The sequence below is a fragment of the Cebus imitator genome, unplaced genomic scaffold (genome assembly GCF_001604975.1).
Source record: "Cebus imitator isolate Cc_AM_T3 unplaced genomic scaffold, Cebus_imitator-1.0 Scaffold13, whole genome shotgun sequence".
NCBI lineage: Eukaryota > Metazoa > Chordata > Mammalia > Primates > Cebidae > Cebus > Cebus imitator.
In genome coordinates, this window is record NW_016107328.1 from 3,707,633 (window position 1) to 3,727,278 (window position 19,646).

The following is a 19,646-nucleotide window of genomic DNA, read 5'->3' on the forward strand; positions in this document are numbered from 1 at the left end:
TCAAATGCTTAGACTCATAGCTGACAAAAGTAAAAATTATTACTTACAAAAATATATACTATTTCCATAGGAATTACCATTTGCTCTTTAAATGTTTCTTTCAAAAGAAGTAATACAGAGAAGGAGCTGATATACAAAAAAAGATCATTTGCCCTGGAAAAGATTATTCCTTGGGCAATAATAACAAACTGAAAGAATTATAGATTTCCAGATATTAAAGCTAGAAAAACTTTACAAACCGTCTAGATTAAAGTCCTCATATGTAGCTCAGAACACTGAACTCTAGGGGAAGGCTAAGTGCTATACTCAATGGCATTCACCTAAGCGACAGTGCAGCCATAACCGATACTTCCGGTCTCATCTAGTCATCCATGTCTTTCCTACAAACTCATCCTACTTTAAGGACTCAAGATTTTGTCTATTATGAAGCATATTCATTTTTTGTTACAGATCTCATGCGTTCAAGTCAATATAAGTCAGTACTATTAGAAGATATAAATTATGTATAATGTTCTACTTAAGGAAATTCAAAGGTTTTCCTGTCATTTCCTAGATAAAAGTTCTTCTACCAACTCCCAAATGAAGGCAGAGTCCCGCCTTAAGTAAACAGATACTTGGCTTTTATAAAATAAGTATAAACAAGAAATGCATCAATCATTACTAATGTCTTTGGAGTTGGCACCAAAGACAGTCATATATATGTGCAAAGAATTTTTTTTTTGTACTTTGAATAACACCATTTGATTTTATATCTTTCTATAATCAGCATAATGTTGAATTTCACAGATATAAAGATTTAAATTCAAGTTATGCAAACAATGGAGTCGGTGAATAGCAAGGATGTAAAGACCTGGAAATATTTTGAGAATGCCAAACTCTATGTACACCTTGCACCCCCCTCTTCCCTGCAACTTTCCATCTTCCTTCTTCAATACAGCGTTCTAGGAAAACTCAGCATGCACACCAGACCATATGGGCATTAACACCTCTCTGCCTTTGCTTGTGCTATTTCCTCTGATGTGATGCCTTTCTGCTCTCCTTATGTCTATCTAAACCCAAGTCCACTCTTCAAGGACCATCCCCAAGATGAAAACTTTCCCGATGACTCCAGTACACAGACTGGCCCCTTTTCTTCACTTCTATATGCTGTATTACAAATGCCTAAATGTTGACAATTGTTCATTTTGTTTTGCTCTTACACTGAATGGCCAGCTTCTTTTGCCCTTCTGATTTTTGTTAAGGTGGGTAGGAGGCAGGCACATTCACCATGTGGGGCATAAAGAGATCACAAAATTAATACCTTTCAGAAAACAAACAGTATCTGCCAATATTTCACTATGTGTTCACTGAAACTACTCTTGAAATGGCAGGGACCACAATCAGTATCATCACTCCTCCATTAATATAAGCTGAATTTTCTATATTAAATGCCTGTAGATGAAAGGATAAAGAATGACAGTGGTTTTGTTCTGAGTGTGTGTGGCGTGTGTGTACTTGCATCTGCACACACAACAGGAACTTTAAGCATGGGAGGAAGGTCCCAAAGCTCTTAGAAACTGTTACCAATTAATGTAGAAGGCAATGACTGTTTAATTTTACTTTGTTTGGGGTACCTCCTATTATCCAACAGAATAGATTTTACTTCTTCCTTTACTTCCACAAATTGTTACTGACTGTCTACCGTGTGCAAGGCTCTGGACTAGACACTCAGGAGGCAATGTGAGTAAGACTTGGGAATGTAAGCTCCGTAACACAGCTCCACAGAGGTGTAAGTGCACAGGGAAATGCAGGCCCTACTAGAAAAGGAGAAACAGCCTGCACACCTAACAACTGAGATGTCTCTTACATCTTTCTGTAGGAGTAACCAGTGGTAAGAAAACCATAGCCATACTCATGGTTTCAATTAATTAAAACAATACATTGGATTAAGGTCTTTATAAAGTTATATTATAATTTCTAGCTAGACTACTATGACTTATTTTTTCCCACCTAACGTTCCTTAATATATCTCTGTTTTCCTCTTCTATCTTCTCTTAGCTCCTATTTTCTCTCAAGTTTGTTGTTAGATTAAATCCTCAGCTTAAATCTCTTCCACAGCACCCAACACCTCCAAACAAAATTCAAATTCTTCAGCAAGATTACATGACACTTCATGTACCAATATTTGGCTCTCTCCAAGCTGTACTCAAGCTACTCTATCACCTTTAAAGGAATGCATCATTCTAAACAACCTGCAGTTCCTTAAAATGAGATGGCATGCCTCTCCCACTTCTATTATTTTCCATAGATTTCTTCCACCAGAAAAGCCCTCTGATCACTTCTTTAGCTAACTTAGTTGTCTTTCAAGACTCAGTTTAAAGGAAATGTCCCCTTACTTAGATCAAATGCCCTTCTTGCCAAGAAGCTGTCACTCAATGTTTGTTTCTTTAGTAATAACAATGAATAGAGAAATCCCCCTTATCCGCGATTTCACTTTCCACAGTTGCAGTCAACCGCGGTCTGAAAAGGAGTGAGTACAGCACAGTAAGATATTTTGCAAGACAGAGGTGAGAGAGAGAGGAAGGAAGAAAGAGAGACCACATTCACAAAACTTTTATTACAATATTTTGTTGATTATTCTATTTTATTATTAGTTATTGTTGTTAACCTCTTACTATGCCTAATTTATAAATTAAACTTCATCGTTCATATACATGTACAGTATAGGGAAACACACAGGATATATAGAGTTCAGTAGTTTCCAAAGTTTCAGGTACCCACTTGGGGTCTTGGGAAGTATCCCCTGTGGATAAGGGAGGACTATTATAAGTGGTCAAGTTTAACAAATAACTGTAGTAGAAAATTAATGTATTACTGACTTAAAAAAATACTTGCAAGTATTCCATAACTTTTTAAATGAGAAATTAAAAAAAAATATTCAGGTATGTTTTCAATAATAATTTAATTATTACTTCTCACAACTTTCCAAATTAATCAGCATATGCATTATGTTTTAAATTAATTATCTGCCCAATAGATTTCCCAGTCTTACACAACACTAACACACCTAATTTCTGTGTTACTTTCAGCATTTTTGATTACTTAAGTAACTTTGGCTCAGTATCTAATATTCTAAAAAATGGGCACAAAAAGCTACTAGAAAAATTAACTCAATTATCTATAGAAATTAATGATAGGAGAGCAGGGAGATACACAATAAAGGAAATCCTCTAATTGGTAAAAAGTCCATAGTCTTTCCTCAGAAAATAGCCCATGTGTTTCACTTGTGAATTAAACTGATTTGAATTCCCTAAATCTTTAACCTTTCCTCACACTCTGGTTAGATGCTCATAAATGTAATTTGGTCACAAACTAGAAACAGAGAAATAGAAATAAAATGCATATAAGCCTGTGAATTGAAAGTTGAAAAATTTTAACCAACTATTTTCATCTACTAATTTAAATACTACTTAGGTAGCAAATCATGTGGCATTTTATTCTCGACAACATATAACATATTAAATGCTCCCCAAAAAAGAGTACTTGCAGAAAATTTGTTCAGTAAAATATAAAACAAAGTTATACATGATTACATAATATATACTAACTAAAATTTAAAATATAGTGAAATTTTACTATTAATCTAATTTTAAGTCTCAGATCATTTCAAACACATACCTTCTTTGTTAATTGCTTCAATCTTGGCAGGGTAATAGCGACAGTCTGTCCAACGAGCCAGAACTTCTTCTCCAGCTTTAAAATCCTATTTTAAACAACTTTTAAGATCAATTCCATGTATATTAAATAAGCACTTCCTTAACAAAAACAGGCTTTTGTAAAATTTAACAGATTCCTTTTAAAATATCTCATTAAATAGCCAGCAAAACTAGCAAACAGAAAAAAACCTGCTACTTACAAAGAAATCTTCCTCATCTTTTAGCCCTTCTTTTCTTAGTGCCGGTCTCTCAAGGGGTCGTAATCTATTGCTGTCCCAGTAAATCCACTCATCATAACGATGACTCCAGCGCTCAAAATGGACCAACATCTTGCCCTCTTCATAGTCGATTTTTTCAATTCGTGATGGATACCTCAAAAATCAAAACACTTCATATCAAGAGAAAATCTTTATATTTGTTTATACAAAGTATCATAGAGATAGCTGAAATGTTGCTTACCATCAAAACCATGAACAATAAATATGTCCATATTTTAAAACTAACCAAAAAAGTCTGATTTATTGTCTTTTTAAATGATAGTCTTCAAGATCTCAATAAATTCCTTGATATACTCCCAGTACAAATATAAATGACTGCATTGCTTTGTGAAGTAATGTGGTAACATACAGCAAGAACCTTAAACATATTCCTACATTTTTTTGACCCAACAATTCCAATTCTGGAACTGTATACAGAAAACATTATTTATAATAATAAAGTGGAAACCGTCTAAATATATGGTTGGAAAAACTGAAGACTGTCTAGAGCTATACAAACAATATTTCACTGAATGAAATGTGGTCACTGAATGTGGTATTTACAAAGAATTTACAATATGGGGAAAATGTAAAAAAAAACAAGCACTATATTTAGCAGAAATATAAATATGCAAATTTTATCTAGTAAAAAGTACATCAGCACGTACACTGTCTTTATACGACATAAGCTCAATTTATTCTTATTTTTCTGTGTTTACTAATATTTTATAAAGAGCATCGATGATGGTAAGGACAAGCTCAGTAAAACCTTAGATTTAAAAATATAAAATATTTCATTGTTCTGTCTTCACATGTGACAATTCTATAATCCCAAAACAGGAATTAGTTAACTTGAATTTTTTTACAAGGAAAATTGCTTCGTCATTTTTAATGTACTGTATTAAAATGTTGACCGATGACTTATTTTTTTTAAAGTATGATTAAATAACATTCAGAACTCAATAGCAGCACATGGTAGATGATTCAGCCATACAGTTTATCCCATATTCTTGCTAGCTTTTGCTAAACTCAGAATCTTTGTTTTCCCTGAGGAAAACTACCTTTAAACATAAAGTACAATGGACTTTATATAACTTTGAAATGTTGGAACTGATTACTATATACGTTACAGCTCAGTCACACTATTCAGTTTTTTAGACATTTCAAGGATCATTCTCTAGTAGAGCTTCTTCCTTGACATTCAACCCCACTTTGATCTAATGGTATTAAGCTACTTGGATTTTCCTCAAACATACGTTGCTCTGTGTCAAGCATTCGTGCTGTTCTAGATTCTATTCTTTCAGCAGAGCCCTAAACCACCCTTCCCTTCCTTTGTACACAAATCATTGCAAACTTGGTGAAACACAGAGAAGTGCTCGTGTGAAGGCTTCCCTAACTCCCATGCTGCTGAACTGTACGTTATCTCTGCACAGGTTCTCAAACTGGGTGCTGCAGAACATTTATATCTCTTGGGACACTGATATGGGTGGCACCAAAAAAAAAAAGGGTCTTGTTGACAAAAAATCTAGGGAATTAATGAATTTAAAAAGTTAGGCTGCGTTCTTTATCGAAAGACTTCTTGGTGCTGCCAATGAGATGGAGATAAAGCATTCAGTGTTACCAGATTCAAAGTAATATGTAGCCCCTTTTATCATGAAAATGTATTAATATTTCTGAAGATAGCAGACACCTAAGGAAAATGAGGTTAGAAATGCCATTGTGGCCTGTGAGCTTCTGGAGATAACTAAGTCATATTCACTTTTATAGTTCCCAGCACCCAGCTCTATAACAGGACACATAACTGCTACTCAGGGAATGTTAGCAGGAGTAAGAAGCAGCTTTAAAGAAAGGCAATTTGCTCATTTCTTCAGAACTAAGAAGGCAATTGACCCAATTATAACCTTGTTAGATCTCAGTCTTTTGGGGGGAATAAGTATAGGTGAGGGAAGACCTGTATTAAAGAAAGACATAAAAACAAGAAAACTTAAGAGATGAACATACTTCCTGAGGTGGACACACCTGCCTCACCCACTTAGAATCAATGCTATAATACTTGTCTTTTGCAGTGTTGCTCTGGTTTTGCTGTTGTTGTCCTGGTTTTTAAAACATAAAAATTGCCAATAGCATTAAGAAAAACATAGAACAAGGTTGTTCTTTACGTTTCAACATTCACTAGTCACTAAAGTACTATAAAGAGATCTTCTCTCAATTATAAAAATTGATAAATTTCTCTCAAAACATAAAAGCCTCTAATTTCATGTGCTTAATTTGTCCTTACATTTACATTTTGAATAAAAAAAATAAGGAGTTTATTCTTTAGGTTCCTTCAAATTCTAAATGTATACAACTCCATATATTTGAAACATTTCTCAAAGTGAGAATAGTCCACAATAACAAGGTTAAACACATCTTTATTTTCACAACGTGATTCAATTTAGTAAAGAATCAGCACCTAAGGGGTTTTGAATAATTTAAATCTGGATTGCATTTTAAAGTGACTTATGGTTTCTCTAAAATATTTAACATTCTTCTGGCTGAGATGCCTGATGCAACAACCAAAATGAAAATTATGTTTTGGGGATCCTTTTTAAGATAAGTCATAGCATTCTGTACTCTCTACATAAATAACTAGTAATTGATACATACACTTGGGATGAAGGCCAAGAATTAAGTAAGTAACACAGATACCCATGATTATTCTCTATTTTAATTTTTATAATGTTCACTAATCAAATTTTTAATCTTAAAGGCACAGAAATATTAACATTATAAAAAAAATCCAAATTTCTGTTTATTCATTAAACATTTATTTGAACATCCAATAAGACTAAGGCACTTGCTAGGCACTGTTGGTACATAAATAGGAAATAACTCAGCTGGGCGAAGGGGCTCACGCCTGTAATCCCAGCGCTTTAGGAGGCTGAGGCAGACGGATCACCTGAGTTCGGGAGTTTGAGGCCAGTCTGACCAACATGGAGGAACCCCTTCTATACTAAAAATACAAAATTAGCCGGGCATGGTGGTGCATGCCTGTAATCCCTGCTACTCAGGAGGCTGAGGCAGGAGAATCACTTGAACCCAAGAGATGCAGGTTATGGTGAGCCGAGGTCACACCACTGCACTCCAACCTGAGCAACAAGAGTGAAACTCCCCCCGTCTCAACAAAAAAAAAAAAAAAAGAAAGAAAGAAAGAAAAAGAAATAACTCCACAACTCCTATCACTGATGGGCTTAGCTTAGGGTCAGATTAGGAGCAAGAGAGAAGAGACAGAATATTTACTATCACACGTATGTCAGGCTCTGTGTTCTTTACTTTTTGAGTGCTGTTTTTCTGTATGTTTTCTCATTTGATCTTGGTAATCATCAAAGGTATAGAAGACATAGTGTACATTTAACAGATGAAAACCTGTCCAAGAATACACATGTTGCAGACAGTATTATAAACTGAGACTAAGTGGCACAAAAGTCTATACTCTATGTCAAAAGGAGAAATGGGATAAGGCTTACATCTAAGTGATTATATCATGCATAGTAAAACTGGTAAATGTATACAAAAACTGTATGTAAGATGCTTTAATAGTCCATAGAAAATCTTGGAATTTACTGCAGGTTCTTGGGAGACGTTATTTATGTTGGACTTGCTAGGGGACTTCTAGAATATGGACTTCATGAGCATAAACAAAGTGCATACACACAGCATAATTCATTTACTCAACGTTCACTTACTTAAAGCCATCACATGATTCTGAGTTAGGCCAGCAGCCATGGAAGATTTCAAGATAAGTAGGATGTGGTTATTTGTCCTCAAAGACCTCATGTTCAGAGATTGAAGGAGTACTTAAAAAAAATAGAGTAATAGTACTTCCAGCTAGACTACATGGTAAGAAGTAAAGCAGGAAAAGGAGAATACTAAGACATGAGATGTGACTTGTTAGCTTGGTTGAAACCTGAAGGGCCTGGAATAGCAAACTAATGAAACGATCCTTTATTCTACAGATAACAGGGAGTAGCTTAAAGTTTGTACTTAATTTGGTTACCAGTTATACCTCAGAGGAAAAAAAAATTGTAACATCAAGATCTTTGCATACACGTAAAATGCAGTAAACGGTAATTTAACATATAGCTTTGCACAGTGGAATTATTTCTAGCAGATGGCTCATGGTAATCATGTTTTGATACATACAGTGAAAAAAAATGCTGTTGAACATAAATGTATTCATAAATTCCTCTGTATACTCAACTACAACAGTATTATTTTGATGCACTATTTATGTTTTATTCTAATTAACTGTGAATTGAACATACGATTTTTCTAATTGAATTTGGAAGGCGTAGTGTTAATGTTTTTGTTTTGTCATTTTTTTAAAGGTTGAATCATAGGAAGCTGTTAAAGAATAGTGATTAGGCTGAATCCCAGACAATTATGAGTAAATTAGGAAAAGATTCAAAGATTTAAAGAGTCAGAGATTAGATGCCAATAACAATGATTAGAGATAAACAGGAAAGAAAACAACCATAGCTGGCATCTCTCAAGGGTTCAACAGAAAGAGATGAAGAGAAGGCAATCTCAACAAAAGTAGGATTTCTCAGTGCCAAAATTCCACATAGAGCTTACTTACCCCTTATACACTACTGCAATATATCCTAAAATTTCTGCTATGTACCTTCCCTAATTTCACTTTAAAATTCATGCATTGTTTAAATGTTTTCTACTTGTGTAGAAAATAATCGCCTCCACTGCTAAGTCTACCTTGCTCTCTTGTATGTCCTGTATACTTGAAGCCTAGAAAAGAGTTTACCCTCAGAAAACTTAACAAGAAAAATAATCCACTCTAAAATGAATTCTTTGTTGTTTATTCACTTAAAAATGAAGAGCATTCCAAAAGAGAAAAGACTTTAAAATGATTCTTGCTAAATTTAACAGAATTTTCAAATATGCAATTCTACTAATCTCAACTGATTTCTTGAGACTTTTTCCGAATTAGTGTGGGACCGTTTCGGATCAAAGTCCTCTAATGGTCAAGTCAAATTGTAGCCATCACTAGAGCAGAGCAAGGCCATCACCTAGAATTTTTTTTTTTTTCACCTTCTCTGAACTTCTATAGCATTTGACTGCATTATCTGATGTGCTGTCATTTTAACACTATGACTTATACAAGCGTCTTCAGAGAGTGGCAGTATCTACAGAGTCTGGACAAATATCATAATCTAATAAGAACAGAAATTGACCAAAGAAGTTAGCTCTACTGTAAATATACTTTATCAGTTCTCTGTTATATCAACTCTTAAGTGTTATCAAAACATAAATATGTTCTGTTTACAATTTATTTTTACATATTTTATAGAAACCTAAAATGGGAATTATTACCAGTGAATTCTTATCCTGGCTCACACTGTTAACTGTTTTACATGGGCAGGTCTGGACTCACACACTAGATCAGGAGACTGAATTCCCTGAGGCTGCATGCAAAATGCTATGTTCTTGGTGTAAATGGATATGGGTATTCTTTCGAGGTGAGAATTCCCAGGTTTAATCAGATTTTCAAAGGGGTCCACACTCACAAAAACAAAAACTTTTGGAAGATAAGATCATTTATTAACTCAAACTCTTAGAGCTTCATTATCCTAGGGTAAAAGAGGGAAGCTAATGGTGAGCATGCAGCTATGCCAGAAATATAATCTGATGGATTAATTTTTAAAATTTCTTTGCATTCAACGTAAAAACACCAAAACAATTAAACATCATTTGCATTTAAGGAGTTCATTCTGATTTGTCTTCTAGTTTGAAATATATATCCAGATGTTTATCTGTATTGATAAAGAAAGTCAACCATGAGAAAAGGACAAGGGAAATTAACTGATATAACCTAGAATTTCCTGCACTTAAGTCAAAATACAGAGTTGATAACTATCTCAATGACAGGTTGCAATCCACCGAGCAGGGCCAGAATGTGCTGCCAAATGCCCTAAAGACCATGAGAATTCACTTAAAGATTTGAGATTTAACTAATCATTTGAATAAGCACCATATCAATCAAAACAGCAACATATTTTTATAAACTGCCTCAATAAGTTATTCAAATTATGTATTTTAAAGTCATTTTCTTGTTTATAGTGATCAGCCAATAGGATTTGTAATTCATGTAAATTTAGAAATTGACAGGTCCTCATTCATTTCATTTAATCAACAAAGAAAAAAAGAATCAAATAACTTAACACAACTCAACATAATGTAATAGGTAATATAATAAAAACATTATGCTAGCATACAGAAAGAGTATCTGAACAAGGATGTTCTCTTGGACAAGGCAGTTCTTTACGTTATAAAGGATAGTATGTATGAAATACACCTAAAACATGACTTAAGCATAACCAAAATATTAGCAGAATCCTGGGATCTAGGATTAACAATTCAAAATAGTTTTGTGGATAAGAACAACTACAACTATGGTAGTCATGAAAAATAACTAAAAGATTAGAAGAACTAGAAACAGAAGGGTAAGAACTGTCTTACATCTAATTATTAGTAAGAGGATTATTTGCCAAATAACAAAAATTAACACAGAATGTAACCCAAAGCAAACAAAATATTCTTGTAACCTAGTAATCCTTTAACATTTTTAGCTTCCTGGAAGCACTTTGAATTTACATTAAGCTTTATAATTTTCAAAAATGTTTTCTCATTCACCCATTGATTATAACTACAGTAACGATATCACCTACTACAATTACAGTATTTTAAATTCCGCACTTTCAAATACTGCATGTTCATTTGCTCCACACTTTAAAAACAATGCACTAAAACAAAACTCTCTTAATTAATTCAAACTCAATATTCCAAAATCCAATGTTAATACAAAATAGTCTACAATTTCAAATCATTCAGATGATAGTTTATGGGTCAAAATCACGTCTTCTCTAGCACTGAAGTGTAAGAACCTCACCACATTATTTCTTAGGCCTTCTTTTGAGACCTATTGATCCCCATAATACACACCTGGCACCCGCTGATAGTTCACCCTGCCTCCTACTTGTCCACAACTTTTACAACAAAAAGAAGAAAGCTATGTCTTCTCTTTTAGAACCTTGTGGCAAGTAGTTTGCAAATTAATGTTTCATTTCCAGACCACTGTATTTAAATTCCTATTCCTCTCTCCTCCAACCCCACAGCACCTGAATCCTGGCATGCCTATATTCACTCACACTGTCAGTTCTAACCAAATCAAAATATCTGTATCTTAGCCTTTGTACTCACTACCTTCTCCCACCACATGAATCCATTAGACCATGGAGAATTTCTTTCCTGCTCCACTAAATCATACTCTTCCTGTCATGAGTATTTGACTCAAAGTTTATGTACTTCATATAGTTTTTTCAAGCTACTGCAACTAAACTTTTATTGCTTAATTGTGCTAGCAAAACTCAAAATCTAACAGGTTACAATCACCCAGTTCTACTTCTTAACATTTAGCACTTTAAAAAGTTTTTTACTACAGATAGTCATATTTGTTTATATGCCTACTGATTAACGCCTGATGAATTTACATCAATTTCTATTCCATTTGACTCTACCTTCCTAAAATAATGAATGTTCATGTTATTGTTATGATTAAAACTGTTTAAGTACCTACCATGTGGCATATAACATGCATTATTTTGTTTAAATCCTCAAAGAACCTTTTAAGTGTGGTACTACTACTGTTCCCAGTTTTTAATGGGAAGTCATGGAGGCTCTGAAAGATTCAGTAACTTGCTCATGTTAAAAGAGGTAATGAATGGTGGATCCTTGAACTGAGGTATTCCTGTCTGTAAAGACTATGCATTCAATCATTACAGATTCTGCATCTTGCAACTGATGATTCTCAGTTTTTATTACATTTATGGCAGTGTTTCAATATAGGAGGCTCCTACCAAAGTTGTATTAAAAACAGATAAAACAATACAAAAATCAAATTACTTTATCTGTTTATTCTTAAAATTTTACTTTTAATATCTGTTTCATATACAAGCAACATGCCTAAAGTTGGTTTTTGTTAGACAAAAGAATATGGAAAATAACTGTACAAAATAAATATTCTCCATGCACAAAATGACTAAGCAAAGATAAAAGTCTCCTCTGTTTTGTTATTAAAACTTCTCAAAGGGCACTACATCTTAACTATGCCTAAGTATGAAAGATCACATTATTAAAACAACTGGAGAAAAGAAAGTAGCTTAACTTTTATCATGTTTGAAACTCACAAATTTTAAAATTAAGATAGGAAATCTAGGATATGATACGTTACAGAACTAAGGAAAACACAAAGTAACTTTAAAATAAATTAAATTTGCTAATCAAGGTTAACAAATATCTTATGCTTAGTGTTCAATCCAAAACTCACAATGCGGTTGCCGTAATTTTCTGCAATGGTAACTAGGTTATTTCAAGACATCCCAAAACATTTGTGTTCATCTTTTTTAAACCCAACAAAATTCAATAAACTTTGCTGGGCACCTTTTATGAGTAAGTTACCATGTTAAGGCCTTGCAGATATACCATTTCATTAAATAGCTTATACTTCAGTACCCTAGCTTATCATGATATACCAGAAATACATTTATTGCTAATTGATGGTAACTTTTTTTGGCAATAAGAAAACAGACTTTCAAGGCACTCTGAATATTAAGTAAATATTTATATTCTTCCTTCAACTTTACTACAACAATTCTCTCAAAGTTGAGGTAATTATAATTACTGAAATAACATAATACTTGCATACCGATTTCTAATTTAATAAAAATATTCTTATGTATTAATGATCTGTAGCAAGAAACGATAGGGAGTGGTCAACAGTTCTTCAAAATATAAAGTTACAGTAAAAATACTAAAAAACTGGGACCTTTATGAAGAACAGAACTAAGCTGCCTTTTCAATGCCCTGTTAATTTCTTTTAAAAATTGTACTACTGATATTCAAAACTTAAAATTAAAACTAGTATTTTCTCCCTCAGCTTAAATCACTTAAAACCAAAATTAAAAACATAAGCATCTGCAGATGCCATTTCTGTCTACTCAGCAAAACTAGAATTGCAAAACATTCTTTTTAGTAGAGTTAACTACCAAAACAGATAAACTGTTTTCCAGCTACAGTAGTGGCTTTAATCAACCCCCAACTAAAAACTAAACCATTATCTAATGTGAGGCGGCAGGGTGGAATCTCATAATACATAATAACATTCAGCAGGAATTATGTAACAAATAGGGAGCTGGATGTGTGTGATATGTGATAGCTGGACTTCAATCAAATGTCAGATAAGCAAATAAAACAGTCTTTTCTCTTGTTCCCACCCTTGCCACCATATGATCACACACACATAAAGCACAGCACAGTAAGCCTGAGATTCCTGGACTTTTAGCCCCATTATGAATGTATGAAGGACACTAAGAAATCATCAGCTTGGAGATTTGATTCTAAAGTAAACTTAGGAGGAAGGCTCTCTAGGACAGATAAACTTGAAATTTACCTACCTTGCTCAAGCCCTCTAATTCCAATGAAAAAGAGGGGCATGGGCTTGCTGGACTTTCAGGGCCCTTCCAAATGCCAGATGTACACTCACTACTACAATTGCTCAGAAACTCAGATGATCCATGAACACTGAGCCCACTTAGTTAACTGAGGCGCAAAGCTTTAGGAAATCTAAGTGAGACAATGGGTTGTGGTGGAGAGATCACTATACTGGGAGCCAAAGGGTTTCATGCCCAATATAGTTATACCTCGAATAGCTGAAACCTTTAGATTTTTTTCCAAGTTATATTCAGTTTTCTATATTTTTCTCATTTTCCCCTCTAGTAGCCAGCAGTTTTGAACTACCTATGACTTTCTATCTTACCTTTGCCTCAAGTTTGTGTTATTTACCCATCTAAAAATATGATTTAACAACAAAAAAAACCTGTCATCCCTGAATAGCTAAAAATCGATAAAAGAAACTGAGTTTAGAATTGAACTGCACCTGAAAGATCATCTAAAATGTAAGATATTCATTTTAAGGACATTAAAGCAGAGAAATACCTCTGCAAAATCACATAGTTCATGGCAAAATAGTACTTAAAACCCATATTTTAGGACTTCCAGTTTAACTTATTGTTTCCAATACTTTTGTTTTTCAAAAAAAGCTAGGATAAGCAGAAAAAGCTTATAAATCAGAAAAAGTTCTATAAAAAATACATTAATATATATAAAAAAAGGAAGAACACTAGAGCCAGAGCAACATAACACCAGGTGTATTCTCTGTCCCTATTTCTAATCATGCTTTTCACACATTTGGAAGGGTACCTAGAGAAGTTTTCTTATATTTAGTACTGTTCAAAGAAATTTATGGGGCTTTCTTTTGTGGAAATTTTAAAAGTTAAAGTAGTAAAATGTTTGCACTGGTACATACCTGCTTGATAATTAAACTGGATGATTCACTTTGACTATAAGATTTAAAACTTGTGACTATCTAAATGTAAATTATCTAAGAACTTTTAAACAAATTACAGATTTCAACTGAATTCTTTGCAAGAAGGGTCCTTAATCAGGAGGTCATGTATAAGTTTTCTATAAACTGATGACCACAGGATATAATTCATTTATTTTGGTGTACATATACAACTATAACTGTACATTTTTTCTGAGTCTCCAGATGGCATTGGTTTTCAAAGGCAGTGACTCAAAATAATAATCATTACTTTCCATGTTTAGACAAACTTAAAGAATCCCAAATTACAAAAAGACAAAAACTGCATGCATTTTAATATTAGTAAAAGAACCTCTATTTTTATAGTATTCACCTAATGTTCCTACAATACTATATTTGATCTACATGTTACATTTCAGAAACATTCTCCTACTCTAAATATAGATTATACAACTTATCTCTAGTAGTGTTTTCCTTTGAATAGTTAAATCTAATCAGAGAAAAAAGTAACTTTTTATTCAGAAAATATGTATTTTTATTTAGATTAAAAAGTTATTTGTACTTGCTACAATGTAAACTTCCTTAATTCTCCTATCCTGTCATGAACATCTTAAAACTCACATTTGCAAATGTTCTGTACAGTTCAAAAACCTCAAATGTGTGAAAACAGCATTTGCCAATTCAAATTTATACTGTTCTATTAAACTCTGATACTTGAAGAAATCTCCATATTTTTTAATCTTACATTTTCCATTTTTTTAGATCCAGAAGAGAATTAAATAGAAATGTTCCAAAATAGTCAGAGGAGCATAACTCATCTGAATGTTTTAAACTGACTCTGTATTTCAAATTTATTTTAAGATTAACAGCAGAGCATATTATTTAATCTCTTGTGTTTTTGTAACAATCATTTACTGTAGAATAACTATTTTAATTTCAATCAGAAAATAGGAGTTAAATCAGTAGTCAACACCAGTGTGATTTTATCACTTTTCCTACTAAACAATATTCAGAATGATCAGATGTTTCAGTATTTGCAAGCAAACTTTGTAAAACTCTGTGGAAACGTGAGGATTTTATTAACACTTCAAAAAGTCTGTCTACAACTTCAGAAGGACAAGACAGACGAAAGGACTTGAGCCCATGAGTTCGAGACCAACCTGGGCAACATGGAGACCCCTTTCTCCACACACACAAAAAAAAAAAAAAAAAAAAAAAAAAAAAAAAAAAAAGGAAAAAAGATCATCAGCTTGTTGCAGTGATGTTTTGCCTTCTATGATTCCAAGCCATTCTCCTGTCAACTAAAGCTACATCAAAAAATTCAATCACTTAACTCTTCAGATCCCCAAAGACTTTTCTATTCTCCCTCTCCTTTTGCGTTTACCTCAATGCTTTATGATTATGTGCCAATCTGCAGAATTTAAAGAAACACATAAATTTATTTGAACCTTAAAAACCAACCTCTAAATAAAAGCCAGTAACACTGCTTCCATTTTCCTGCTAAGAAAACCTAAAGGACCTACCCATATGTACAGGATTAGTAACAGTCTGAATTTAAACCCACCGGCTTACAGTGTCTCCAACATAACCTCGACTCTGAACTTTCTCCTTCCCCAAATACACTTCTGTATCAACACACCTATACTCATTTTTATTCTTATGATGTTACTACCTTCAAGAGGTTATAAAACTCAGTATCAAGGTTTGGATGCACAGAGTTTGGTATGAAAAATATGATTAAAAAAAGATAAAAAATGATTGACTATGTTAGCTGTAAACATTAGCATGTTAAAGTCTTTATGCAAATGATTGAAAAAGTTAAAACAAAACGCCGGGCGCAGTGGGTCACACCTGTAATGCCAGCACTTTGGGAGGCCGAGGCAGATCACGAGGTCAAGAGATCGAGACCATTTGGCCAACGTGGTGAAACCCTGTCTCTACTAAAAATACAAAAACTAGCTGGGATTGGTGGTGCACACCTGTAGTGTCAGCTACCCGGGAGGCTGAGGCAGGAGAATTGCTTGAATCCAGGAAGCGGAGGTTGCAGTGAGCTGAGATCATGCCACTGCACTCCGGCCTGGCAACAGAGTGAGACTCCCTATCAAAAAAAAAAAAAAAAGTTAAAAGAAAATGTTTTAAAAATATTGCAAAGCTATAATATTTTAAAAAATAAAACAGCCCACATTACTCAGGAGTTAGATTTGGTCAGTGTAGGAGAGACCCAAGTATGAAAAAGCAAATACTGGGACTAAGATGACTGACCTCTCGATGGCTCCTCAGGGCCTGCATTCATTAGCACTGGTAAATAAGCCGCCAATGTAGTTACAGTTAATTTGAAAATAAAAATAAATCACTACTTAAAAAGGTACAATGTATTTTCAAGGATAAGGTATCTTTCTGATCTTTAAGAATTATGTAATATGGTTTGTTCAAGCAATAATTCCTGAGAAACAGACTGAGTCTTCCTATTAAATCAAATCTACCCAAAGCTAAAAGTGAGAGCTTAACTTCAGATTATTTCTACCTACTAAATTTAGAGTTTATCCTTTTATGTCTAGACACATACAAAAAACTATTTTCCTTTTTTAAATATGAGAAACCAGCCAGGACTGTGCTTTGGGAGGCTGAGGTGGGAAGATCATTTGAGCCCAGGGATTCCAGACCAGCCTGGGCAATACAGTGACACTTCATCTCTACAAAAAAAGTGTTTTTTTTGTTTTTGTTTTTTTTTTAATTAGCCCAGACTTGTGGTGCCCAGCTATAGTTCTAGTTATTCAAGAGGCTGAGGTGAGGGGATAGCTTGAGCCCAGGAGCTAGAGGCTGTAGTGAGCCAAGATCATGCCACTGCACTCCAGCCTGGGCAACAGAGCAAATGCTATCCCCATCAAGCTACCATTAACCTTCCTCACAGAACTGGGAAAAAAAAAAAAAAAAAAAAAAAAAATATTCAAACAAAAAAAAAAAAAAAAAAAAGAAAAACTAATAGGCATTTTGGTTTCTTCACTAGCACCATTTTCCTTTTGCACTTCTCTCCAAAAGGTAATTTATCAACATGTGATAAGTTAGTTTCTAATTAATATGCTGCTTATTGTAAATGTTTTGAGTATAGAGACAGTAAGCAAGATTTGCATTCCTGCTCCTCCCTATCCAATGCCTATAATAGTTGAAACTACATTTATCTCAAAGATGACTCAATACTTTTCAAAGAGAATTGAATAAATTTGGAAGACTAAGCATTCAATATGGATGCAAAAAATAGAATATGAAAGAAGGGAAAGAGAGAAGAGTGGGGGAAGAGGGAGAAAAGAATTTCCGTATATTTTCAATGATTAACTATAATATTTTGCTTCTCACAAGAATGTCAGTTTCTCATCAATCAAATAATCCTATAATGTTACTTAATATTAATGCAAAAATGTATAGAATTTCCATGAAATATAAAATGATCATTTACATATGGCATAACATGAACAATTAAGTTTATAATCCCATTTAGAAATAAAATCTGTTAAGAACACTAATCTCATAAATCTTTTGCGTCCCATATAAAATTCAATACATCTCATTAATTAAATAGTTGTCAAATAGCAAACCACCTAAATCTAAGGGGCATCCCAGCCTAACTAGTTCTTGAAACTACTGTAGTTAATAAGTAAAATCACATTAAAGAAATTATTTTTGTAAATTACCTAGAATACATATATACAATATTCTCAATTCTTTTTTAATTAAGAAGCCATCTGAAACAGAGTACCAAAATCTTTATATAAATGAGCTTATAAAAATAAAACTGATAACAAGTGTCAGTGATAATATGTGGTTATTCTCGCTAATGCTTATTTCCATTAAAGAGACTATTATTACCAAGGTCATTAAAACTAAATGTAAGCTTTATCAGTGAGTACATTTGCATGACATTATCTAGTAAGCACATACGAATTTTGTGGCAAGAAGATACAACTTTCATTTGTTCTCTGAAATCCTAAGTACTCTAAAAACAGAATACTCTCAAGGTACATTCAAGCATGGTTTCTTTTTGTTTTTTTCCTTTTGTTTGAGATGGTGTAGTCTTGCTCTGTGGCTCACCCAGGCTACAGCGCAATGTTACTTCTTCAATGTTACCCTTAAGTGGTTTATGGATTTTTAAGTTACTAGCTTTGAGAATTAGTTAATTCATATTAATATATTCTCTTAGGTTTCCCAACTGACAGTGTTGCAGTTGAACTAGCTTCCAGTTTTGGAGAAATGCATAATTAGTTCTGTCAGTAATTTTCAGGGATAGTAATATAACTTCGATATTAGTGAGATATTTATTTGCAGTGATCTTGGCTCACTGCAACCTCTACCTCCCAGGTTCAAGTAATTTTCCTACTTCAGCCTCCCGTGTAGCTGAGATTACAGGTGCCCGCCACCATGCCTGGCTAATTCTTGTATTTTTTAGTAAACACAGCGTTTCACCATATTGTTTAGGCTGTTCTCGAACTCCTGACCTCAGGTGATCCACCCACCTTAGCCTCCCAAAGTGCTGGGATTACAGGCATGAGCCACTGTGCCTGGCCTCAAGCAAGGTTTTAAGAGTTCTTTTTTGTAGTCTTTTGAACTACTGGATCATAAATTTAATAGCTCCTAAATTAGAAAATGTTTCATTACCAAAATATCTCACTAATATCAAAGTTATATTACTATCCCTGAATATTACTGACAGAACTAATATATGCGTTTCTCCAAAACTGGAAGCTAGTTCAACTGCAACACTGTCAGTTGGGAAGCCTAAGAGAATATATTAATATGAATTAACTAATTCACAAAGCCAGTAACTGAAAAATCCATAAACCACTTAAGGGTAACATTGAAGAAGTAACAAGTATTATTTCCTATACTCTTGTATCACACAGAGATTCAACAGTATGCCTTTGGAGTAAAAAGCTTCTCTTGGTCAAATGCGAACCAAGATAGCCAACTGCTGCCTCAACTAGCATTTTTTGTTGCATAGTCTAATGCTGAGGTTCTCAACAGGAGCATTTTTTGCTGCCACTCGCCCTCATTCCAGCTGTCATCTGGCAATGTCTGGAGATAATCTGACTGTCACTACAAGGAGAGATGCTACTGTCTAATTCCCAGGCGCTTCCCAAACGCCTCCTGGGAACTATCACGTACATTCTCCACCTACTGACAGTGACAATTAACCTCCTCATCTCAAATTGTAGCTTCAAACTGTCCTAAAGCAGGGCTCAAGACAAGAGGCCATTAAGCTGGGGT

General features: G+C 33.9%; 1 protein-coding gene across 14 annotated transcripts in view; it reads right to left on the minus strand.

Annotated features, from left to right (window-relative positions):
- The window catches only part of PHF20L1 (PHD finger protein 20 like 1), a 75,854-nt gene that overhangs the window by 52,194 nt on the left and 4,014 nt on the right, over window positions 1-19,646 (minus strand). For all 14 annotated transcript variants that reach the window (XM_017500207.2, XM_017500146.2, XM_037728443.1 and 11 more), the window contains exons 3-4: window positions 3,896-4,067; window positions 3,658-3,742 (exon numbers count right to left, since the gene is read on the minus strand). In XM_017500207.2, the coding sequence (XP_017355696.1) occupies window positions 3,658-3,742; window positions 3,896-4,067 (257 nt within the window). The remainder of the gene's footprint in view (window positions 1-3,657; window positions 3,743-3,895; window positions 4,068-19,646) is intronic.